The sequence below is a fragment of the Triturus cristatus genome, chromosome 2_2, assembly GCF_964204655.1.
Source record: "Triturus cristatus chromosome 2_2, aTriCri1.1, whole genome shotgun sequence".
Taxonomy (NCBI): Eukaryota; Metazoa; Chordata; class Amphibia; order Caudata; family Salamandridae; genus Triturus; species Triturus cristatus.
In genome coordinates, this window is record NC_140582.1 from 604215203 (window position 1) to 604242456 (window position 27254).

General features: G+C 41.8%; 1 protein-coding gene across 2 annotated transcripts in view; it reads right to left on the bottom strand.

Moving 5' to 3' along the window:
- The window catches only part of MARCHF1 (membrane associated ring-CH-type finger 1), a 1509818-nt gene that overhangs the window by 1068220 nt on the left and 414344 nt on the right, over window positions 1–27254 (bottom strand). Inside the window, exon 1 of one of the 2 annotated variants that reach the window (XM_085641781.1) lies at window positions 3513–3623. The exons of the other annotated variant lie outside the window; for it this stretch is intronic. Coding sequence (XP_085497907.1) covers window positions 3513–3584 — 72 coding nt within the window. The 5' untranslated portion in view covers window positions 3585–3623. Of the gene's footprint in view, window positions 1–3512; window positions 3624–27254 lie in introns of those variants that run through there. 2 annotated transcript variants of the gene reach the window in all.

Genomic DNA, 27254 nt, shown 5'->3' on the forward strand with positions numbered 1-27254 from the left:
AGCCAGGTCTTGAGGCCACTCCTGAATTCGGTGAGGGAGGGCATTGCCAGTGAATCCACTTAGAAACTTCAGGGTGTGGATGATGATGGGACAGTCAACTGTGTCAAAGGTGATTGAGATGTCCAGCTATATCTGGAGGCAGGGCTCATCTTTATCTGTGGCCAGAAAGGAATTAGCTTTGATTTATGAGGCAGCAATCTCCACGTTGCAGCATGATCTGAAGCCACATTGGTAGTTGTGCAGGAGATGGATGGCACTGGTGAGAACTCGGAGTTGAGTATAAACTGCTTTTTCGATGATCTTGCCAATCAAGGGAAGGGGAGTGACAGGTCATTAGGGACAAGTGTGATTTTCTTCAAAAGAGGGACAATATATCCTGTCTTGTTAGTTTCTGAGATGATGCCTTGAGAGAATCACGTACTGACAAGGGTGAATAGGGGTAACAGGGCTTCTAGAGAAAGGGCTTTGATGAAGGGTATTGGCAAGAATCCATCTCTGAATTAGGGGGCTTTGATGAGGTTGAATATGTTAGTGAGATCTACTGGAGATAGGGCTCTGGAGGATGATCACTGCAGGAAGGTACATTAAAGAGTAGGTCTAAGAGAAGAAGCAGGTTTGGTGTTGACATGCTGTTGGATCTTCTGCATTTTTTTCACAGAAAAATATGTTAGTGGTATTTCATTTGTCTGTAGACATGTCTGGAGAATACGGGGAAGGAAGCAGAAGCAGTGGATTAATACAGTGCTTGGTCGTATATTTGTCATGGTCACTACAGGATTGCCTCAATTTACTTCTTGTAATTATTACAATTCAGACAGTTCCTTTCTTAATTTAATTCATTTTTAAATTTTTGGTATGATTGCAACCTTCCAAAGGGTACACCTGGGTAAAGTTTTATGACTTTTTTAACAGCACCCAAAGGAGGGCCACTGTGCACTTGCATACATTTGAGATACCTGGGAGAAAACAAAAATCACAGTGAGAAACCCCTTTCTGTATACCCTCACAAAGTATGTGCATATTCTGTTACCCTTTCCATCCTGGAAATGAATTTAATTAATCCCTCAACTCCAACCATTTCCATGGTGGGAAAGAGTTATAGAAGCTTTTCAAATGCTCACATTCTTAAGCACTTGTGGGTTTTCACAAACTTTCAATGAAAACCTCACCTTCTTCCATCCACTCTGCCTATGCGTATGTATCTGTGAGCCATTGCTGGAATATGCAGAGGTTCAACTAGAACTAATTGGTCCCGAGAATAATTAAGGGGAAGTGAAATAAACTTTCAGGAAAGCCTTGGAAAAGTATAAAAATTACAATCACAGTTGAAGGCTGCTGTAGTGGTTTTAGCACAGAAGACGGACAGTGTGTATAAATTGATTGCCTTCATTTCTATATCATTAGTCCTGGCAGCATACAAAATTGTTAAAAAGACAAAAACGTTTTTCTGTCAGTGGATCATGGGTCAATTTAAACAGTTTGAGAGGAGGTGAAATTTGTGTGAGAACTAACTTCTACTAACTAACTCTAACTACGTTTCTTAACACATTAGGATATGTTGATCAAATGAGGATGTTGTACAAGGCTTGTTCAGGTGGCCTACCACCATAAGCAACTCAATTGACAATCAATAATCAACTTCAGAGCCATTACCTACAATCATATTCAACTTATTCAGCGAGCATGCACCAATTATCGAACAAATTCGAGCCTTCAGTATGGGGCGACTCTCATACCCAACATTACCCCATTGCATAAATGTGATTCTTGTATTTCTCCCATGGGGAGTCTACCCAAATACCCAACAATGCAATTTTCAGTTCCCTCTCCACAGATGCCCCATCACCTTTGTAAGTGAGAATATGACCACTTTCCAAAATGTCTGAATCGTGTGGCATGGACAAGTGGGATGATGGGAGGATACTCTTCCCCAAACTCTGCACCAGACGTTGTCACAAATTAGACCGATTTTTACTAATCGGGTCCTAGTGAGATAGACCCTGTGAATTATCTTCAGGCAGCTGAACTGAAAACCAGATCGAATTGAAACTTCTTTTGGGTAGATCTTAGCCTCACTCCAGTCTATATATGCCAAGTGCCCAATATCTTCTTGCCACCAACTTTGTATAGTGTTCAGTCTATCAGGAACATTGTCTGCCAGTGTTTGTATATTGAGGAGACCACCGTCCTAACCAGGGATGATGACAGGAGCCTATATCCTAAAGCGGAGGCTAAAATAATAAAGGCGTGCATTTACTTAATGCATGACTCAAATGAATATATTTGAAATATTGAGTACATAGTGAAAATTGTTCCTAGAAGCTTTGAAAGGAAGTCATAGCCATGGACGTCATTTAGGGGTCAGCAATGGTCACTACTGTGACCCCCTATCTTGCCCCCTGCGACCACTAGCGCAGCCATTGCGACCCCTGGTCTCATAGGTGGGAAAATCAGAGGCAGGAACTCTGGGGCAGCTCGTCCTTGTATTCCATTATATTTGTGTAATAAAAAATGCAGAACAATTAGCTGGAATAGAGCCTTCCTAGCAGCTGACGTAAGTAATAAAATGCTTTTAAGAGGGGACCCAGGGGGAGCGGAGCGCGAGCCAGTCTCCCCCTGGGTGGTTTCGCACAAGGGAGCGGCCACCCAGGTGCGGGGTAGAGTTAATTAGGGAGGCAGGAGGCGCGAGGCAAGAGGAGGTGATAAGTAGAGGCGCTGGGGGCGGGAAATTCATTGTGATCAAGGGAGTGGGGAGGAAGGGTTTTGAATTTGCCCCACCCACCCTTCCCCCTTTTTTGTGTTTTCCCTTTCCCTCTACGGGGTTTTTTCTTCCAGGTTTGGCTACGGCCAGGCCTGGGGTTTTTTCTTTTTGCCACGATAAGACAGGTTTTTTCGGTTAGCTAGTTTTTCTGGTAGGCGGGTTTTTGCTGGGGGGGTGGGCAGACTGGAGCGGGATTGCCCATCCTCCAACGGGGGAAGTGGGGGACGCAGTCATGGGGACGGGAAATGAGAATGAGGGGGATCTATCAACAGGAGTCATTGAGTTGTTTTTGCTTGGGGTCTACCTTGGGGTTAGGTTTTTATAGATGTCAGAGAAAATTTGGGGATTTGATTATCAGATAATGGAAAAATAGTGTTTAGAGAAAAATTATAATTTGGCACCTGTCTTAATAAAGTGGCCTTTTTTGCTAATAAAGAAGTGGTGGATCGTGAGTTATTGTGCGAATGTATGTTGTGTGTATGTTTGAGATTGTGTTTATGTGAGGGAGAATAATGGTGATAAATAAAAAGAATAACAAGCACCTCTGTGGTAGGGAGAGCGAAAGAGATCAAATACATTTAAGGTCGTTTGCTGCATAGCTTTTCAGCCATAACACTGGGCAGGTGTACCCTGGGAAGAGACCCCACAGCCTGCTGACGCAGAAGAGATACAGGAAATCTGCAGCTACCGCCAGTCACCGCAGTCACCGGTGCAACAATGAATAGATAATAGAGACGAGAACACAAGTCACCTGCAGGCCTAGCGCCGGGACTTCGTCTGCAGCTGACAGCTCCTCTCCTGCGCACATCCCCTGAGCCTGCATCCAGCCAGGGCCTCCTTACAGCAGCGGCATCCCTTGCCAACTCCGTCACTCTCCGCTCCCTGCCTTTACATCAAACTCGGTCCCAAGAAAAAGACTGGGTGTTTTTAAATGGCTGCAGTTCACAATGTGAGGCAGGTTGTGAAACCCGTCAAACCGAGCCGTTGTGCCACCTTAGCAGAAGTAAGGGATTCTCCGGTGACCTGCTGTATAATTCATGGAGGCAGGCCGGAATCCATCCACCCCGTGAACGGATCAGCCGCGCAGCTCGCGACGGAAGACGCACACCGCGTTTCCGGCCTTTTCTTATCAGACAGACCTCAGTCTAGACCACTGTGTACAAACATAAAACGGATTGCAGACTCATATACATACGTCACTCTAGTATGTGTGATACACTTGTGTATGACTGACAAATGAAGACGAATAGCACCGTCCACACCAAAGAATGATGACAGCCACCGGGAGTAGATTTGCAAATGCTGAGTGCTCTCCCATTAGCAGTATTTTAGGGAAATACATTTACGACTCTTCACAACACCCAGTGCAGCTCAGTTTGTGTGTTCAATCGGAGAACCAGCTCTAACAAATTGACTGTTATCGAGTCTGAACAAACTGCCGCTTAACGCGTAGCCAGGGGATAGAGGAACGCGCGCCATGAAGTGAGAAAGTGCTAAAAGAAACGACGGTTCCCATCTACTGCCTCACGCGAGGCAATTAATGAAGCTATAAAACGGCGTCGTGTGTGTTTTTTCGTTTGCAGTGGCAATGTAGTTTGCATTGCAAATGCAGAGGCACAACTCTTAATAATTGCACTGTAAACACCCGCTGCATATTAAACATGGTCTTGCACCAAAGAAACGGCTCAGGCTGCGTATTCACACTTCGCCCCTTTGCTGCCTTCGAGGATTAATTTAGACTAAAGGAAATGTTCTTGTAGGGCCGCCATGTATTGCTGCAGGATTCTTTTCACTTTTTCTGCGATTTCTTTGCCTGTAGAGGTATTCAATCCTCCAAAATGACTTTTATTGTTCCTCATAACATGTACTTTTGATCTATGAAATGTTGTTTTCAAAAGACAAGTGTTTAAGCTGAACACAACTATGCTCCACCAACACTACAAAACAAGGCCTGGAAATCAATCCTAAACATTGGTTCGAATATATGATGGATTGATTGGAGTGCCCTAAACAGAACTGGAAACATTTTACTCCGAGAACACAAATTGGGGGTCACTGTGTGTGCAGCGGAAAAGGGAAGGAGTCATGTGGGGTGTAGTCTGACAGTCCAGATATACATTTATGTTTTTTTAAAACTCTCCCACACAGAAATTGGCAGAAAGGACCTACTTTACAGTAAATAAGTCCTGGTTCACACAATTGGTCACAAGCAGGCTGCAATTTAAAATATCAAATAAGGTTAAGGCACCTGCAACAGAGATTTTTGTGTGCCCAACAATTTTCAGGGGATAATTATAATGGTAAGATAACTCTGGTGGTTAAGGCATTAGCGGAAGAGATGTTTTATCTCATCACAGTTTTGACTTATAAAGGAGCATGCAGTCACAGTTTTGACTTATAGAAGAGCAGGAAGGGTTAATATTCCCGCTGCAAAGCATATCCTGCAAAATGCAGATCCGTTTTGAACTTTATAAAGCTAGGTAAGTGGGATACATCTTCTGACACTGAGATCATTTTGATAATTGCAAGTGATAAGTTGCAGCCTTTCTAAGATAGCACATTGCGCTTTGCACTTAATGCAAACTGCAAGGCCTGGGGATTAGAACCTTATTGTTTATTTTCTGAATCTGTTATTTTAAGGTTGCTAAAAAGGGTTCCATTGTGTAGTAATAAAGATGTATTAGTACAGACAACTCCAACCTCGTGATTACATTTTAAAGCCTGACAATGCATTTCTCCTTACCATGCACTCTGAACACATAATGCCTACCAATAAGGAAAATATATGACTCCTACATCTTGTAACCCTAGTATGTCCTGTATGTTGATTGGCACTCTTGTATGACTTATTATCTTTGTGTAATGTGTGATTGTGATGTAAAGTACTCTGACACCCTACTTTGAGATGAACAGCTCTATTAAAGAATTAAACAAAATAAATTAAGAAGTGCTATTTAAATAGTTATTTGTGTAATTACTTATATGGTCAGATGTATCTGAAATTTATACCAACCATGAATATCTCTTATATACAGGGGTTGAACAAAGTCAAAAAGCCGCCTCCAAATCAAAGTTTCTCTTTAGACTTAAGAAGTGACAACAAGCTCTGTGCCTTTGTTTCCCATCATTGCAGTGACGTCTAGGTGTTAGGCTCCACATAGCTCCCAGCCAGGATGATACCCGAACAAAAGGAGGACTGCTGGGGACCCTCGCCTCTAGTCAGGGTAAAGGGGTACACTCCTAAAATGACCCCTGCTCATCCCCTTGGTAGCTTGGCACGAGCAGACAGGCTTATCTCAGAGGCAGTGTGTAAAGCATTTGTGAACATATACAGTAATCAAGTGACACACTACAGATGGACACCACACAGGTTTTATATAAATAATAAGTATTCTTTATATAGATTTACCACAAAACCATAAACGACAAAAATCCACAATACTTTTACTTTAAGATGGTAGAAATTAGCTTAGTTCTCTTTAGTTCTTAAATTCGACACTTTAAGTCAATGTACCTGTGGGTGCGACACGCAGGGCAACAAAAGTGTTGCAACGATGTTGATGCGATGAAAGTTTGGTGCAAAGAAATAAAGATATGAAGATCTTCCAGATGCGGCACGCTTCGCCGATGTTGCGAGAAGACTCAATTCGATGCTTCAGCTGCAGTAGCAACACCCCTTTATGCGATGCGACGACAGCGGCTTTGGCGGCGACACTCTTCTCCGGCGTTGCGAGACACTTCCGCTCGATGCGACAACTGCAGCGGCGACACCCTTTACGCGATGCGACAACAACAGCGGCACGTTTCTCCGTGGATGCGAGGTGCTTTCCTTGATGCGGTGCAATGCGTCAGCTACAGCGGCGTCATCCCTTTACGCAATGCGACGACAGCGGCTGCGACGGAGACACGCTTCTTCCTCGCAGAGCAGCGCATGCACGCTGCTAGGCTCAATCTAAAATGAATATGATGTATGCAGGTGTATGTGCGTGTGTGTGTGTGCGTGTACAGACAATTATAAATTACAATGTGACAATAAGACATTGGCCATTTTTAGAGAGTCTATTCTGCCATTCTACGCAGAGGACACCACCTGCTCATTTTGTGCCCACTTAGTTCACCCACCATTGCTTATCTACATATATAGAAATCATAAACACCTTCCCTGCTATAATACACTTTTTGAAGAAGTGCTGAATGTCAATACTTGAGACATGCAAATTACTCATGCCCTCAAATTAAATTATCATTGCTTTTCATAACAGAACGGCATGGAAGAGGATGCACACACAGAAGTTAATTGGGCATTCGGTCTCACAGAGGCTTGACAAGCACAGGTTGAGTGAACTAAAACGAGAATAACCCTCTTGCCTGTTCAAACAGACAGGTTAATTGGTGCCCTTGACCGACTTCCTAAATTCCAAAGCCTCAACCAGGCGTGTAGAAGCTGTATCTAGGATATGAGATGGCTCTCTAGGTTCTACACTTGCTAATACTGTATGACCGGGGGCAACGCACATATTTCATTTTAATATCAAATAGGGAAAAGTTATTTTTTTATGCCCAGGTTAAAAGCTGTGAAATGTTGTTCAGGTCCTTAGGCTACTAATCATTCAATTCTAAAATGTTTAATCTCGCTGAAAATATTCACATTTTTTCTTGGCACCGTTTTCATTATAATACAACACAAGAAGAAGCTTATTTTAACACATGGCTGTCAAGTACCAATATAAAATCTTCGTGGGCGTCTGATCTGAATTTCTGTTGCTGGTCTGTACGGGCACTCTGCCGGGGATCTGTAATTTATCAGGAACCAGAACGCAGGTGAAGAGTCTTAATTTGTAGGCTGGCAACCCCTAATGTCGAGGAATTCCAATCAGCTAAATAGTCGAGTAGTTTCAAGTTCTATCAATTCTGGAACTGATTTCTAAATTGCGATCTGGGCAGTCTGATCATTAAATCAGCCTTCTAAAGTTCCCCTATTAAAAAAAAAGTTATTTTATAGCCCTGACTAATGTTCTGAATCTCCAAGAAACATTTACCAGGCCCGGCAAACTAATAGGCAATGACAAATCCAATAAGGCTTGCACTGGCTTCTAATTTTGAATTTTGACAATGCTAATATGGTTCCTGAATGTTTTTTTAATGAATTCACATGTTGTATGAAAACGTTGTCTAAAGGCCAAATGCCTATATTTATTTATGTATAGGCACACTGCACTTCCAGTCCCAGGAACATGGCGCAAGAGCAGAAAGCTGTCATGCTAATCTGGTAAGCCAATGGCTGAAGTGGGCTGTCCTTGTGCTGTCTGCTGGGTAGAAGTCAAATGTGAATGACACTAGTGCACGCGAATGGGCGAAGAAGGTTCTTGTAAATCCCTGAAACTATATAAACTATATATTTTCTTAGAAAGAAAAAGTCTTGTCTACAACTGACCTAAAAAATGTTGGGCCAATGACTGCTCTCACGGCTATTGACAACTGATCTACATAACCCTTTGTCTGTGGGCTAACAGCTGCTTGAAGGAGGTGTGAAGTTGTACATTTTACCACGTGACAAGTTCAAATATTTCTATTAAAAATTGCAAGCTGCACCATGTGCATTTCCAAAATGTTGGAAACATTGTTTAATGTTCAGCTTTCTGAATACTTGGAAGCCAATTCCAAACTTCAGGAATCCCAATCCATATTGTGTCCACAAAACATTACAGAATCAGCACTGCTGGCACTCTCAGAACACACCAGGGTAACCTTGGAATGGGGGCGTCTCCTGCTACAGGCTTGTTAGACCTGTTTGAGGCTTTTGACACAGTCTCACACTCTATTTTGTGGCAGAGATTCTTCAGTCTTAGCATTTGCGGATTCATAATAAATTGGCTGTGTCTCTCCAAATGTTCCCAGATAGCAGTGCCGGACTAGCTGTAGCGGGCACCGGGCAATCCCCCGGTGCGCCGCACGGGTGGGGGCCGGTTTTGGGCCCCTGGGGGCTGGTTTTGTTACAGGGCTGTTTTTGCAGCATAGCTGCAAAATCGGCCCTGTAACAAAATCGGCCGAAAAGTGGCCCTGGCAAAGTCCTCGGTGGCACTCCCAACCCCCCCCCCCCCCTCCCCCTGCCTGCCGAGCACTTTGCCAGGGCCGGTTTTGATTCCCAGTCCGGCCCTGCCAGATAGTGACTCTGCCCACTTTCAGATCTCCTCATTCTGCACTAGAGTGTGACATCCCCAAAGGTTTATCATTGAGGCCAACACTTTCTAATATGTATATATATGGGCCTATTGAATGCTCTGGTCCATTCCTTTGAGAGCAAGGGTTCTTTATGCAGGCGACACACAGCTTATTGCGTCCATTTCCAACAACATCTCTGCTATTCAGCTGTACTTCAAACAGAAACAACAAGCATTTGCAATGCAATAGGTCTCGCATTTGCAAAGTTTAAAGTTATTGGTATTGTAAATGGCAATGTCTTTTATGTATTGGTTTTTAAAACCAACAAATAAATAAAAGGTTTGTTATTTATAATGTCAGTAGGTGCTAGGTGAACGCAAAATGCTGCTAAAGGAGTAGCTCTTGCGGACTGCTCTGGTTTTTAAAGGGCAGTGTATTTGTTGTTTAAATAATTTTATATATTTTGTAACTTAATACAACAATGTTTTCACTAACAAAAAATGTTTACGTGCATAATACACACCAAAATATATGCTGTTTAATTAAAGCAGGGTGGGAGGAGTTCGAAATTGTGCTTTACGGTAGTAGCAGAGTTTACGATGTTAAATAGAAACACCCTGTCACTCCTTCCACCTTACACAGAGATGTTACCAGCCTCGTCGCCTATTTCTTTGCAGCAGGGCTTCCTTTGTTCTTATTCTATGATGTAAACAGATACTGCTTTGATGTATGCAACAACAAAATATATGCTGTTTAATTAAAGCACCATGGGAGGAGGCCCGTATTGTGCTGTCTCGTGTTAGGAGAGTCTCCCATAGTGAAAATAAACAGGCACTTCACACACATGGTATGTATATAAACCGACTTAAGGGTGCCAGGCCCACCTGTGCAGTCCATGACTCTTTCAGATTAACCAAATAACTCTACTGTTACCCCCTACAAGAAACCTCACCCACTCACAAATTGAATAAGATCACATGTTATACCACTAAAGGTCCCACCAGGTGGCAGATAAATAGTGTCTTTTTCGAGCCTAGTCATGTCCATGCTAAAAATGAATCACATTTATTTTCCCTAGTTGTTTTTGTACGCATGCTAACAAAAATAGTGAAAAAGCTATTGTTCTGTGTTTCGTCATGGTGCAAAGATCGTTTTCCTATTTCGTCTTACGTAAGCATCAAAAATGTTGGAAATAGAGTCTCTCTTTCATTGCATCAGTGCACAATTTCATATGAGCCGTGGTACGTGAACCCTGTATGTGCCCACCCTCGGCAGAGGTCTTTTAAGAAAGCCGGGCAGGCGACCGACACAGTGGCAGGCCTACTGGTCGTTTAGAGGTAGCCGTCTATTCGCATACCTCTTCGTTCTGATGTGCGTCTGACACGGACCCAGCCCACTGGCATTTAAAAAACACCGACCTGTGTACTGTCAAAAAATGACCATTTCTCAAGAGCCTTAGGTTCTTCAGGGGCTAGTAAAGATCTTGCCTGACATGGCGCTCACCCATCCGCACCAGGATTCTGAGGCACCGACCTATCGGGATATATTAACATGACATATAAGGCTGACTCTCTCCCAGTCCCACTGCCCTGTCAGAAAACCTCCGTGCTCCATCGGTCCTGTTTTGAAATGCGTCCTGCACCCGGCCTGGCCTTTTATCCTGTGAGGTGGACTGGAGCTCTGGAGGCCTCAGACCAAGTTTGTAAGCCCGGGGCTGCTGCTGGTACCTCTAGCAGCTCTTTCCGCAGCTCACAGAGATTAGTAGCAGCAGGCATACGGAGCTTCAAGAAACAGAGGGAACGGGGAGAGAGATCGAGATCAGAAAGGGAGGAGAGAGGCGCGAAGGAGAGAGAGAATGATGGATGGAGAGGCAAGAAAGCGGGGCTGGCTACAGCATGTTTGTCAGCTGCTTTCGGTTTCACAGTCTGGCCCGTGGATTCACTGAAAGGGGCTGCGCCACTCACAGAGCACTGGATTCGATTCTTAAGTGTCTCGTTACTGTGAAGTGCACAGTGCTGTCTGCCAAGAGAGAAAGAAATGCTCCACAGACTAGAGGCCAAAACTCCTCCGAAGAATGATTAGACAAGAATCTCCACAAGACTAACTTAGTCTGTCATTGCACCACGCTAAAACAAGCAACACTGGTTAATGGGAAAAAATATGTGTTTTTGGACGGAACACGAGCGCTGAGACTTTGCTGCAGAACGACCAGAAAGATCGCCGTTTTTGGGTACAAAACAGAGAGCCGACGAGGTGACCCGCAGGGGAGAAATGGTGTGTTGGTGGAGTGCGAGGTGTGTCGTGGTGAGAGGCGGCGCCGGTCTCTTCGTGAACTTTGTGCGCAACCAGGCATGCAGCTACTCCAAACACAAGCAGTTGTGTTCCGTCCCAAAGCTCATGTTAACAAGAAGGGCTGGGCGAGAAGGGAGGGGGGGAATGGCAGCAACAGAGGAGCCCGCGAAAGTGAAAGTGATCGTGATTACGATCGCTACGGAGGAAAGACACATGGCGCTGCGCGCGTGCACGTTCACGTGCACTGTAGCTTTAGGCCACGGCAGCACTTTGAAAAGCCCAGATATAAAATGTCTCTTCGAGCCTTTGGCTCGCGAGACCTAAAAAGCCACTGACTTGATTAGTTTGTAGTAGCAGCCCAAGCAGAAAGGGCATTTCCCCCACTTTATCGCCAGCACCACATTTACACCAACTTTGGCATGATGCTAGAATCTTACTAAGGTTTGGTGCAAACCCAATCTGTAGTTTATGAGATATTTGTGTTACAAACGTGTTAAACTGGTTGCAATTAGTTAACCAGACGGACTCTTGCACACCTTGACAATCTATAATCTGATTATTCATATATTTGGATCCTCAAATCCTTTAAAGGACCAAAGCATGTTTTCATTGGAGGACAAATAGCGAATTATGTTTACATGGTACAGCCACGCAACCCAGTTTATGATCTGACTTGTCCAGCCATAGGCTGGAAAAGAAACTATGCTTAGAGGTTGGAACAAACAATGCCTCAGTATCTAATGTGTGATCATTTCCTGTCCTAATTATCACTAACACCACATTTAATTCAGAATTTTTTATATATTTTTTCTCTGCATAAACAAAACATACATTACGGTAATTGTTGCCCCGTTTTTCCTAAATATTACATTATTAACGAAGTGTGAAAACAAAGCTAGCAGCAATTCACATCACAAGAAAAAACAAATATTGCTAAATTTCAGTCAACAACAGAGGTATTATATACTACCAAAAAAAGATTCACTCAATTTTTGACAGGTTTTTAATAGCCCTACAAGAGAAAATAATTCATATGTATACAGTACTCTGTGCTCAGCATCTGAATGTAATCAGCAGCGAAATTATGTTTTAGAAAATTACCAGGTTTCAGTTTTCGAGTTTTCAATTGAAGCTCCTGTTTTTTCCTCACCATGGTTTCCAAAATACAGAACGACGTCTTGCCTACCTTCCCAGGGGGCAAAAACAAGCAAAAAGTAGTCTTTCCCATTTGTATTCCGCAATGGGTTGGCACATAGAGAGAGAGTCCTTTGTACGTCTAAGTAATACATGAGTCTATCAACACAGTTCAGTCCTTCATTTCTAGCGATCATGCCTTAAAAATTAACATTTTATTTGAGCATTTAGGTAATGTTAGAACAACTGTTGAAGGGGCGTGGCTTGGTGCCCGAGTGTATGGCGGCGCCGGGGTGAAGCTCCGTGGTCGGCCGGGAAGACTCGGTGTTCCGAGACTGGCTGCTGCTTTGCGGAGTGCATATATGGACGTCTGAGGACACGGAGCGCGTTGTGTGCTCATTATGGACTTTCATGGCGGCGCGGGAACTTTAGTTTTCTCGCAGTAAGTTTCTTCACGGCTTCGCTTCCAGCGCGGCCGCCATTTTGCATTTAGCGCGTGAGCGCGCGTTACCTCAGACCGCCGTTGGAATGGCATTTGTTCTTTCAAGATCACTCTGTTCACTGTTTCTTCATTTTTAAAGGTACTTTGCAGCTCTTTTTCTTTTTTCTTTTTATTTTTTATGGGAATGCTGAGTCGTTTCAATGCGGACCCTTTATATTGCTTTCAATGCTAAGTATGCTGATTCCTTCTTGGAGAGTCACTTACCTGAAATGACATTGCTGTTCTGCTCCTTTGGCGTGAGTTTTGTGAAGGATTGTCGCTGATAAACATATCGCAACGAGACTCTGTGATGCTCAATTCAGTGTAGTTTCTTCACGCTTCAAACACTGGTGGTACACGCTCTAGTGCTCCTTCTCTTGGGGCTCACATTGTCTTCTGGCCTATGTACCCCTGTTTATACTACACCAGAGCTTCAACTATGGCACGGTGATTGGTTACCAATGGACGCTTTCTTTTAAAAGGCCTCTCTGCCCCTTTTTTTTGCTGATACTCTTCTGTGTCCTGCGCCTGGCTTATCATGCCGATTTCCTGACATACTGGCACTGGCTTGGATTTTGTGAAGTGTTTTATGGGTAGAACAAAAGTACCACCCTCTTCCTTCTCCAAGCTGAAACGCGTTTTCATAAAGAATTCGACGATTTTTTCGGAGTTCTCCAAATTGGGAGACTCTTCAACTTCATCTCCTCAATGCCTGGTTACGATAATGGAGCCCTCACCTACACCTACAGCTTCAATGAAATCAAATACCAAGAGCTTGAAGAAAGATCCCCCTTCGCCGCCTAAATCAGCCTCACCAGTATCACTGGAGCTACTATTGGAGGAAATTAGGGCTCTTCGACCTTTCATGGAAGAAACCAATACTAAACTACAAGTCTTAACGGACAATTGGTCTCAGTTGGAGGCTAGGGTATCGTCAGTTGAGCACAACGTATCCTCCTTTAAAGAAACTTCTGCCACGGTATCTCATCTACACTCTCAAGTTTCGACGCTTCTAAAACAAGTTGAGGACTTGGAAAATCGTAGTCGACGCAATAACCTACGCATTTATGGCCTGGGGGAAGGCCTTGAAGGGACAGACTCTCTTGCTTTTTTCAAGTCATTCCTTCCCAAGCTTCTTCATATGCCAGAAGGGACGGTCCTCATCATTCAACGAGCGCATCGATTAGGTCGCCCCCCAGCCCACACTTCGCCTGCGCCATGACCTAGGGGCGTCATCCTGTACTTTCTGGAATACACGGATCTGCTAAAGGTTCTTTCAGCAGTTAAAGCTTCTCCCAAAGTCACATGGTCTGGCTCGTCCCTGTATTTTGCGCAAGACTATGCGAAAGCCACTGCCACCAGGCGCAAAGCTTTTCTGAACATGAGAGCTGACTTGCGTTCCATAGGAGCTAGATATGGTCTCTTCCATCCGTGCCTATTCAAAGTTACATATAACAACAGAACCACCACATATGAAGATCCGTTGCGCTTACAAAGTTTATCAACTCATGTAAACCGAACGTTATGGACTCTTCTGGTTCTGCTTCCTCTCTTTGAGTGTACACAATGGTTCTTTCGTTGACATGCTGACTGAATGTTTCATTTTTCTCCTTTTAGAAGTTGGGTAATTTGTATGGTGCCCCTTTGTTTCTTAATGATAGTATATTTAAGGACATCTTTGTTATGCTTTCCTTTTGGGATTATGTCTGTTATTGTCTTCCCACTTTTTGGTAATTGCCTCTTTGTGCGTTTTAACGTTGATTCTCTTTCGTTGCCACAGATTCCCTTCACCTGCTTCACGAGGCTTTCCCGGCTCCCCGCTCTGCTGACCCCTGGTGCATCGTCCATTCCATGTGGTTCCACCCCCCCTCTCGTCTTCGTCTGGTGTATCCCCATGTAGGTATGCTTCCCCTTTGTATTCCCTTCCTTTTTGTTTCTTTCTTTTTGCTTATTTCTTTCCTATCTACTCTCTTGCTCTCCCATTTGGCTGCAATTGAGTTCTCTCTACTCTATGTGCTTTGTTTTGTTTTTCTTTTTAGTTCGTTTGTCTTTCCTTTCGAGGTGGTAATTCTTCAGCTCTTACTGGTATTCTATTTTCTAGTCCTATACTTACCTTTCTATTACTCTCCTTTGCTTCACAATTCCGGACACACTTTCTCTGGTCTCCTGGCTTTTCTTTCAAAGTTTATTCATCTCCATTCTCTGTTACTCCATTCTTTTCTCTCTTTTTCTCAAGTCTTGGTAACTTTTTCCCTTTCTGACGTACTGTATCTTCTGCTTTACATGGAGCATTTCATTGTTTCAATTCACTACTGCTCCTCTCCCTGCTCTTATTTTATTTCTAAACTATTATGCCGCTAAGACTGGTATCTTGGAATGTTAGAGGGTTAAACTCTCCCATCAAACGTCCGAGGGTGTTGGCCCACCTCGCAAAGATGAATGCTGATATTGTGTTTTTACAGGAGACTCACCTAACGGAGAATGAGTCATCAAAATTAAAACGAGGTTGGGTGGGGGAACTGTATTATTCTAAAGGGGATGGCAAACGCAATGGGGTTATGATACTCTGTCATAAGTCGCTTGATTGTAAATTTGTTTCAAAGGAATCTGATACGCAAGGCCATTGGCTCCATGTTAAATTGCTGTTAAAGGAGGTTCCAGTTTCCTTCTTCAATGTATATGGTCCTACTGGTGGGGATTCCTCCTTTTGGTCTTCAATGGCCCAGCACATTACCCTTTGCATGGAAGATAATTTTATCTTAGCAGGGGACTGTAATCAGTCTTTTGATCCCTTTGTTGACCGGCACTCCAAAGCTCCATTCATTCCTAACAAACCACATAAGTCCTTTGTTCATGCCATTACTCAGAATAAAATTCGACGCCTGGAGGTTGTGCAACCCCACCACCAGAGAGTACACGTTTTATTCCCCGATGCATCACTCCCAAACACGTATTGACTATTTTTTCGTCTCCCATAACATTGCACAAGCACTTTTACTTGCCGATATAGGATCTATTGTGCTATCTGACCATGCCCCTGTTTCAATTGTTTTAGATATTTTGCCAAAAAGTAATGCGCCCAGAAGGTGGAGATTTAACATATCTCTTCTTTTAGATCCCGCATTCTCTTCTTCATTCTCTTCCTTTTTTGACGATTATTTTTCCTTGAATGATTTGGCCTCTCTACCTTTTTCTACTATCTGGGATGCCTTTAAGTCTTCGGCGAGGAATTTTATTATCAGCTTTGTGGCCAAAAAACGCAACATCGCTCGCCATCGGTCACATACCTTGCTTCAAGAAATTAAGAACTTGGAGCATTCTTTCTACACGTCTAATTCAAAAGTGGTTCTTGATGCCCTAATAAAAGCGAAATTACAATTTAATAAAGTGTCTATTGAGAGTGCTTCTTTTTATCTCCTGAAGTCTAGCGCCAAATATTACGGTGGGAAAAATAAAGCAGGTAAAATTTTGGCTAACTATTTAAAAACCAGACATAATAAACTGACCATTGATTCTATTTTTGACGAGAACTCGGTCTTAAAATTTAATGACACGGAAATTTTGGATGAATTTGCACTTTTTTATAAATCATTGTATGCCCCTGAAATGAATCCCACAAACCTTACCCTTTCACAATTCTTTTCAACCATACATAAAACCCCGCAAACCTTCTCCGATTTATCGTCTTTAGAAGAAGATACTACGCAACAAGAGCTCTTAGAGGCTCTTAAACATTTGAAGAAAGATAAAGCACCCGGACCTGATGGATTTACGGTTGAATTTTATCTTCACTTTTCCAAATTATTAATGCCTAAATTATTTCGTTTGATTAATTCTATTACTTCTTTAAAGGGATCAACAGGCTCCTTTTCAGAGGCTCATATATGCTTAATTCCTAAAGATGGCAAAGATTTGCAATATTGTAAGAATTATAGACCTATTTCATTGGTAAATATAGACTATAAGATTTTTTCAAAGGAATTGGCATTACATTTAGACCCTATTCTACCAAGTATTCTGGGTAGGGAGCAATCTGGCTTCGTGAAAGGGTGGGTCATTAGTGACAATACAAGGCTGTTTTTTGATGTTCTATCTAAGGGCCCGCACTTACAACATTCCCTAGCTGCTATAGCGCTCGATGCAGAGAAAGCCTTTGACAGAGTCGAATGGTCATATTTATTCTATGCTCTTCGATGGTTTGGCTTTGGCCCTAAGTTTATAGCTCTGATTTCGCTCTTGTACACTCGTACGCGCACTGCGGTTTGTGCCAATGGTCTCATTTCCCCCTTTTTTGACCTTGGTAGAGGTGTACGTCAGGGTTGCCCTCTCTCTCCTTTCCTTTTTAATTTGGCTTTGGGGCCTTTCCTATCCCGGATTCGTCAAAACACACAAATACATGTATTTCAGACCCCGACCACTGATGTTAAATTAGCAGCGTATGCAGACGATATCCTGCTTTTTATTTCTAACCCTAACAAATCTGTTCCTGCCTTTCTCAAGGAAGTTCAATCCTTTTCAAAGGTTTCTGGTTACAAACTGAATAGTGATAAATGTGAAATTCTACCATTAACCAACTTCACTTTCAAAGTTGATTTTGACTCAACGAATTTTACATGGAAATCTTCTCATTTTAAATACCTGGGATTGTGTTTTAAGCCCACGATAAAAGACACGGTTACTTTATGTTTGAATACTTGTATTAAAAAACTTTCTGATCTGACTACGAAATGGCATCCCCTATACCTCTCCTGGTGGGGCCGTTTAGATACCATAAAAATGATGCTCTCCCCTATGGTCTTATACGTTATTTCTAATATTCCAGTACCTATTTCTCCTAAACTGTTTAAGTCGATCAATTCGTTACTTTCTTCCTTCCTATGGAATTCAAAGAGAGCCCGTATTTCTCTTTCTAGGTTAGTACGCCCTGAAGACGAGGGTGGGGTTAATTTTCCTAATTTCCCTGTTTATCACAGAGCTTTTCTACTGCAGCAAGCATCATATTGGTTGCTGGATTCAACAGCTCATTGCCCCTTATGGGTTTCAGTTGAAAGTTCGTTTTTGTCCCCCTTTTCATTTCAAGAATTTCTCTCTTTCTCCCGTAAACCTCAAGCGTTGTCTTCTCCTATATTTAAATTTACCTCTAATCTTCTTGCTCCTTCATTTCCGACAGCCCTTGGTACTCTTGAGTCCTTGATGTCGTCCACTATTTGGCACAATGCAGCTTTATTGATAAATAACAAACCTTTTTACTGGAAATCTTGGAGGCGACAGGGTTTGATTTGGGTTCATCAATTATTTTCGAACAATGAATTTATCCCTTTTCCGCTGCTTCAACAGACTTACAATCTACATACAGCCTTGATTTCTAAGTACCACGTTCTTCGACGTACGGTACTTGACGCACAGGCTCGGCTTGACCGGAACGCCAACACTTCTCGTGGCGCTGATGCATCTAATGCTCTATCTATTCTTTTGCATACCAAACCTAAGGCCTCTACTCTCTACCCTCTACTTCAACCCAAAGTTACGCCCAGACCTAATTTTAAGACTGAAGCCGCCTGGGAAAGAGATTTCAGTACTGTCTGGTCCCCATCAACGTGGAATAAGATTTGGATTAAGATACGTAGAACTTCCAGAACAGCTAGTTTAACACAAACTTTGTTTTTTACATACAACAGGCTATTATTGTCTCCTCACATTTTAAACAAAAGTTTTTCCGATGTACAGGATAATTGTTGGTCCTGCTCCTCTCCCAATGCGGACTTGTTTCACTTGCTTTTCACTTATTCATTTGTTGATAGGTTTTGGAAACAGGTTTGGTCTCAAATCAATTTAATTTTTGGCACTGGTGTCCCTTTTTGCGCACAAAACATTTTTCTAGGTAGCCTCTCCCCAATCTGGGTTAACTATGAAATTGATATCAGAATTGTTGATTTGTTAATAGCAGTTGCCTTTCAGCAGATCACAAGAAATTGGAAAGATTTCACGAAGATTTCCGATAAAGCTTGGTGGTACGACGTATGCCATAATCACAGATTGGACACATTTCTCCTGTTCCCTTTACAAATGGCCATGAAACGTATTCATTTATGGACGCCTGTTACAACTTTTTTTGACAAATGTGCATTTAAATACTCTCTACCAACCCCCTCCCAACAAGAAGTACTTAAACCCCCTTGACTCCTAGTGATACTCTTCTTCACCTTTCACTTTTATGTGCTCTGTATTTTTCCATGATTAGCCTATTGCTCTGTATTTAAATTGTTTTATTTTTATTCTAATATTGTGGCCGAAATCTATACTTGATGTATTGCTCTTCTTTTGACCAGTAATGTGTATTATTTGTATCCACCTTTATATATATCTTGTTTTTTCTTAATAAACTAAGATTTAAGAACTGAAAAAAAGAACAACTGTTGAACAATAACATTTGACAGAAGCCCTCCCTTCTTATAAGCCACAACTTCACATGTCGTCAAACTCCAATCAAGAGACCTTGATTGATAGACTTTCCGCTGCCATGTACCATTTGGCAATGCCAGTCACCTGTGAGGCCATGGTCTCCATCACATGTTCAGCTTCTAATGTGTCTTATTGATAGCTTTTCAGAATATCCTTGACTTCAGCCTCCTTCCAGGTGTAAAACACTGCATATTTAATTCGCTTGTGAAGGTGAAAAACTAAAAGCAATTGACAGACCATTTATTCTGCTTCGGGTGCCAGACCCTCTGTCAATGATAAATCAGAGGAACAGCAGAGCTGAAACTAGCACTTAGGCCGTGAATGCACCGACACAACAGGTACACGGCAGCACATCAAGCGAACCTGCTGTCTTACAGGCTCCGGCAGCTTTGAATACCCTTGATAGCATTGTATCACAAAGCTATCAAACACTCTGTTGTGAAATCCTTTGATGAATTATTAAGAGACAGATGTTTGAAGCTGGAATGACAGGCTCTTAAAAAAATGATAAACATACATCTCCTGAGGTGGGAGTTATCTGTCGCATTCAAAAGATGTGGTTTGAAGAGGCAGGAAGCTCCTACCTACGCGCAACTGAAAACAAAGACCCAGCTGATGCTGCCACAAGCAGTCATTAAGGACTTTATCACAAAACACAGTGGTAAAATGTAAGAGAATGTAATGCAACATTGAAAATAAGATGCGAAAAATCCCCCTTTTTGTGTGCCCCCCGCCCCCCCACCCCCCCCCCTATTTTTTGCTGAACTTTATGGTTGGTTTTTAGACTCTGCACACTGGACCACTGCTCTCATATGCTTAGTGCATGCGTTTTGACTTTTACAACACAAACAAATTAGCTTATACCTGATTGGCGTATTTAACACTCCCATAAGGCCATATTATATAGTGCTGAATCATTGAATTCTGCATTTTGAGTGCACTATTTGAAAAACAGGCAACATAATAACAGGTTCTAAAATCAGGCAGCATTTGTAAGTATAACAACACAGGTCTAGCATGCTTAAAATTTCGTTCACCTAAAATGGGTTTTATATATTTTTTTAGCAGTTAAGAACAAAAAGGACATACCAGAACAAAGCTCATTGAATTTTTAATAGAATAACCATCATATTGACAGGGAGTATTAACATCCTCAAAAGGTCAGCCTTTGGAACATGCAACAAATGACGGAATACATTAAACCTGAAACGACATAACAAAAACAGTAGGAATTTGACAGCCCATAATTTAAGTAAACAGTCGTTTCAACCAGAATGTAGGATCTCACATAAGACATAGAAAAAGATAGAGTTGCCCTTTCTACAGACCTTGATAACTTGAATGCATTCTTAACCCAGACAAGAATGGCTATGGATCCTGGATGAATAAAAACAATCCAGGGGGCCCGAGTTTAAAAAAAACAGTCCTTGCATAAACTTATTGACATGGTCAAGGCTTAAACAATCTTTAATGATAACTCTATTCAATTCAAGTTTGTTCTTGGTCCAAACGGCCAACCACATGGTGAGGAGAAGAAGTAGGATGAAGTCTGTAACAAAGCCAATCACTTACTCTTCATTGACATTGAATGTGGACACACTATTGGACAATGAGAGCAGACATTTGAGGAATCAATACTCAACTATTTTAAATTGCGTCGAATCAAAATACCCCCAAATCTCAACATCATATAATGCTACCGCCAAGCACTTAGCTTTATACATTTTCAACGTAGAGGGAAGGCATCCATGCCCGGACTTAGAAGCAAAGTCAAGCACTTAGGCAATGCTTCTAAAAAAAGGCAAGACGCAGGGGACTAGCTGATGAAAGAGTTGAAAAGGATCCTAAATAAGGGACGTTACCTTATTACCCTTAACTTAATTGGTGTTTTTCGTCCCAATAACCTAAATGTTCGACTCAGTGACATTAGTGTTAAGATCAAGATTATCCACAAAATCAACAAAACTGTTCAAAAGTCGCGGCACGACTAATGGAAACCTAGAAATTAGAACTGCATCATCGACATCGAGTGGCACAGAAACTGGGTGGCCCCACTGAATGTGAATCCTGCGCCACCTCACATAGAACCTTGTCCAGGTTGATAATATAAAGAGTAAATAAAAAGGGGCCAGTATGCAACTCTGTCTGACACTCCTTTCCATTGCAAACTTAGAAGTACATTCTCCAGAGGGCCCATAGCGAACAGCAGATGCAAGTTCGAAATGCAAATCATGTAAAGATGTGATAATAAGATCATCAAAACCCATACCCAACCTATTGTTCCATAGCTTGGACCTGGATTTACTGACTGTCGATCCGGACTGCCCTTTAACCTCAGAGCCAGTGGGTAAAAAGAAGCTACAAACCAGCAGGACTTCAGATAGTGGAAAAGAGTAGAGGACTGTTGCTTAGGAATCACCACTAGTTGGGACTCAGAGCCCTGAGCAGCAATGAGAATACTTTACTGAGATGTTGACCGATATGTTGTAGTGTCTTCTGACTCCACCCCAACCAATAAGCACTGGGGAATCACCGATTCTTGGATAACATTGCTTATAAAAAGCCTATGTCACAGAACTTCTTTTGTCTTTTAAGCATGTCCCATCTGCCACTCAGAATATGGCTGGCACAGCTAATTCCGCTGTTGCTGCTTACCTCTTCTCAAGTTAGCCATGGGCCATACAACAATGCCTGTGAACAATATTTCTCTTGCTTTTTAGGATCTCTTTAAGATCAGTGGGCAAAACAGCTAGTACGGTTATCTAATTTATGATGAGGTTGCAGGATATTCCATCTATATGGTTCAATGTGATAAACTGGGCCAAAAAATGTTTTAGAAGACATGTATTACCTCTGTTGTGTATTTGGTTTTCTCAATATGCAGACTAAATAAAAACCGGTACTTACTTTGCCAAATAAAAGTTTCCATTATATAAAGGTTATCAATAAATGGCTTAATAACATGCATCCTCGCACATTATGAACTAAGCAACGGCATATTTATTACTCAAGAGTTTAAAAGAAAGGGTTTTTTATAACTTGGAAAATGCAAAGGAAAAGAGGGCTAAAACATGCCCATCTTGCTTGTAAGTAATTAAAGAAAGTTTTTATGCTACCTAAGAATGTAGTTCCTCATTGTTAAAATAATGGTTGAATCTAAGAACAACTGCAATGAATTTCAAAACATTTAGTATCGGTATCAAAGCCACAACCAAAACTCAAATTATTGCCAATCTTTGGTTACTTATAATTAAAGCCTATATTGTTGGCAACATTATATTCAATAACAAGAGCATTGGCGATCTGTTAAAAACCATGTTGGTTCGATCCATCAAAATAATAACTTCTGGCATCTTCATGGTGATGTAGCACAAAATCCCATTTTTATTGTAGGGGTGCACTATAATCACACGTGTAGACTGTATCTGCATATAATGTTTTGTTGTGTTAACCTGAGTGTTAGGTTCTTGTAATGTAATAACATGAATGTGACATCTGCAGGCCAAAACGTACAGTATATGAAGAATTCTGTAAACTATCAAATGTAAACTGCAGAGAACACTAACCAAAAGCACTTGTGTTGTGCCACTGACAATCCTTTTATTATTGAATGTGTTTATTAATCATGTCATTTTATATGCAGATGAAATATTAACTGCACATGTCTTCATTTATATGTCACTTCGTAAAGCTCATGCTCCTTTCTCTTATGTTAGCTGAATATTGTAGGCCTGAAATGTATTTGCCCTGGAGGTTCTCGCATTTGAAAATAATAGTTGAATTCTGTGGGCATGTTAGATTCTGTTCTTTAGCACATTTATGTTGCAGGTGGAAGAAACGCCCTTGTTAGTTAGAATAAGGTATTTGTTTTAGGAGTTAGGCAAGGAAAAAAGAGGATACATTGGGAGCTAATGCCGATAAGGAGAACTTTTTCACTTTCTCACCGGAGAGGTTCTGGGAATCCAGGCCATCATGCTAAGTCGTCGACTCATGGAAACTACCTACGAGAATGTGGCCTGATCGGATGCGTGACCTGAAATGCATTTTGGGAAGAAACCTAAGATATTGGAAGTAGGGAGAGAGACCCACTTCTTCTCGTCCCTCTGGAGAGAGTGCATCTTAGAACGAGCTCTGTCTCAGTAGCTTCATACTACATGACCCAATAGAAGTGGAGATACTTCTAAGGAAGACTCCACATGCTGACACCTTAACTGATCCTGCCCCGCAAAATGCTTAACTAGGGATGTCACGTTAGTGCTAGTGTAGGGATAGATCAATGCCTTATTTTCACGAACCTTCGATTCAGCGAACCTGGATACTTGTTCCTTAATCTTTTGTATCCTGATTCTTGAATTAATCGTCTTGTGGATGCTGCACCGCCTTATCTTTATTTGTAGATTGGGCTTTGTATTAGTCTCAATGTATTTCTACACCCTAATTTTGAGGTGTCTGTATATCTACGCTTCCATGCTTAGAAAATGTACCATCGATTTGAGGTTCTAGACCTGAATTCTCCAAAAATCTGTGGTGACATAATGGCAAAATCAGCCACCGAACTAACGTCTAATATTGCATTTTATAATAGTATACACTGAGAATTAAATTCGCCGTAACACTCTTATGATTCACCCCTTTTCAAATTGTAGGTTCAAAGGCATTTCAAGATCTTGAACAATCTTGAGTGTACAGCCTTCTCTGTACTTAATCATCTCCTGTAAGTTTATAAAACAAGAACCCAGACTTGAAGTGGATTTCATATCTTAATTCAACAAGCACTGGCATAGCCAAATAGGCATCGTTATAATGTGCTAATGTATGCAACCTGTATTTGTCCATGTATGTGTTTCCAGGCATTGCCTGAATAAATCTAGACCTCCTGGCTTTGTAAATACGTATTTTGTTTTAAGCCGCTAGAAAGTGTTCCCTTATGTGTGTGTCCGTGAACATGCATGTGTACAGGTGTAAATGAATCGACATAAATTCCTTAAAAGAGCCTGCTAAAATGAAAAGCAAAACAGTTTATATATGAAATAATGAATATAATATGTGATAGTTCAGTGAACATTTGAGATGTAAAATGGTCCTTCATATATACTAATGCAAGTGCTCCATAAGATGTAGCATGATAAACCAAATCACTCAAAAAAGGGGGGAAAGGATAAATTCCTACCCTCAACCTCCCAAACTATCATTGTTCACACAAAAGAGAGGTATGAATGGAGAGCGTGGTTATGTGATGCTAGTGAAGTGTGCTCAGTTTGAAAAAACTGCCCTCACTCACAATTTATGACATGCTACATCATTGGGCTTGCTTACAAACACCCCTGCGCAGACCAACGCTTGGGGTGGAGCAAAGGGGAGGGGAAGACAATACAAACACATATAAATATTAGCGGGCCAACAAAATATTATATGTGCAGTTTAATGATATTAAAACTAGCTTGGGTATATCCTCGGTAACCCTTTATTCCTGGATTACCCAGCCAGGATGAAAAGAGAATAGGATGGAGGCGAAATAAGATTGTTAGTACCCATTCACCCCTCCTTACTGCATGTTTGTCGACATGTTTCAGCCGAATTAGAAAGCCCTTAGTTCGAAGGTCTGGACGGCTTTCTCCTGGACCTCTCGATACCCTATATTTAGAAACCTCTCCTGTCCTACCTCAGTCCAGAAGGTTCATTTAGGGTGTTTACCTAGTTCCTTTTAGGGGGATATGTAATTCACACCTCGTGATATCAAGTTTCAATGGAGATCCATGCATATTTAAAAGAAGTGGTATGACAAGTTTTGAAGATAGAATTGCTGTCAAACCAGACATAAAAAGGAGCTTCTGGATGACTTCCTTCTATCGAACATTGTATCCCAAACAATTCTGTGGATAACTGTAGTGGGAAAATTGACAATTACCTAACTTGTAATCGGATTTCAAGAATTCAAAGTCCACCTTCGGTCACACGACCAAACTGGTCTCACTTTAAAAAAATCCATCTGTATCCAAGATTTTCAGATTATTACTTGATTTCTAATGTTTGTTGTTGGGTATCTCCACAATGATGCCTCACTGTGCAGCAATAGCTATGTGAAAGATATGTATTTAAAACACCACAGCTTCAGTCGACTAAATGCTCCCATGCAGGGTTACTGGTGCCTTCAAGATTTCTTTTGTATGCTTGGCCTTAACTGAACTGATAATCTTTAATCCTGGGCATCATTTTGCTCCCATAAGGGGATAACATCACTGCATGCTACTACCCGCCACTGGGCCATCATACCAGTCTTTCGCTGCAATAAATTATTTTTTTCTGACTGTGATTTGGTACTTATTTTGGGGACTAGTGGGGTTTGTGCTAGAATTTCCCCGAAGGGAGCATTGTTTGAAAATCTATTGTTTGTTTCGTGAGTTCCATTGGTCACATTTATAGAACAAGTTTTGGCAAAGCCAGTAGGTCTCGCCTGGAATAGTGCATGCAAAGACAAAACATGCAAGCAGTAACCTCCAGGTGTGTCTGCCCACACGCACACACAAACCATATACAAATGCAGAGGCTTAGTGGAACATTTACAACTACCCACACACAAATATGAACCTATATAGAGTTATAAACGCACACACACCAAGAGATGAAGAGGCCTTCTTAAGGACACAAAACAGGCCCTTTGAGCACTCATGCAAACAATCCATCAAACATTGGCAATATTCAACACACATAGAAGGGAAAATATGAACCATGTGTATGCATGCATACATTAACAGACTACATGCATACAGGCACAAATGTATGCACAAGTATGTGGGAAATGCATGAGTGCCAAGGCTGATGATGAACAGATGCATACAAATGCATGGGTGGTGGATAAATTGGTTGAAGTACATATGGGTGGAATGATTGATGTCAGAGCATATTAGTAAGATTAGGGCTAATAATAGGAGTAAGTGATTAGGAATAAGAGCGTATGATAGAATAAAACTATGAGTAAGTGGGGATAGGAATAGTTGTAAGTAGGAGTAAGAATAGAAGTAAGCATTGGTTTAGCAGTAACATGTAGCATAAGAAGGCACAAGTTAGAAGTAAGACTAGAAGAGTAAGTGGGAGTTAGTAGGATTAGTAATAGGGATAGGAGAGCAAATATGATTAAATGGGAGTCTTTATAAGTAAGCGTAGTGATAGGTAGGAGCAGTCAGGCTTAACTTTGAGGAAATGTGTAAAATATTTATGCAAAACTTCAAACAGTAAAACGGTGAAAACACCACACAAAAACAGAACTTAATTTAATAAATAAATCAAGACCAAAATGACAAAACTCCAATAAGTGGAACTTGAGATATGAATTTGCAAAGAATAAACTGTAAGCAACAAGCACTTACTTGGGATATCTGGTGGTGCCGGACTTGGACACAGTCAAAAGTTCAGGCCGACCATGATGGAGGCTAAGCCAGATACATTGAGGACCGCTAAACAAAAGCCTTGATCCAGGCTGCATTGACATAGAAGATGTGGGCCACAGCCAAAGTGATGCATCAATGTCGATCCACCCAGTGATGGAAATGCGTTGGTCCTGATCTGGGCAGCAGTGATAATGCGTCAGCTCCGACAAGTGTAGAGCTGTGATGCAGATATTCATAGTCTTGGTCGAAGATGCTGTCGACGGAGATGTGGAGACTTTCTGCAGTGGTATTTTGAAGGCGATGCAGCGGGGAAGATTCACGCAGTACAGGTGATGTGCCAGTTCTGGTCACGCAACAGGAACGATGCACCAGTTCTGATCCATGCAACAGTAGCAAGGCGCAGGCTCTGATCCCTGCAACAACACTGATGCGCCAATTCAACAGAGGATGCCTGGGCATTGCTGAGGCAAGGACCTCAGTCCTCACCTCCAAAATCAGTTGGCCAGCCAGCTGGCCCTTGGAGTCACCATGGGTTCAAGTGATTCAGGTCCAGTCCTTCTCACCCAGGCAGAGG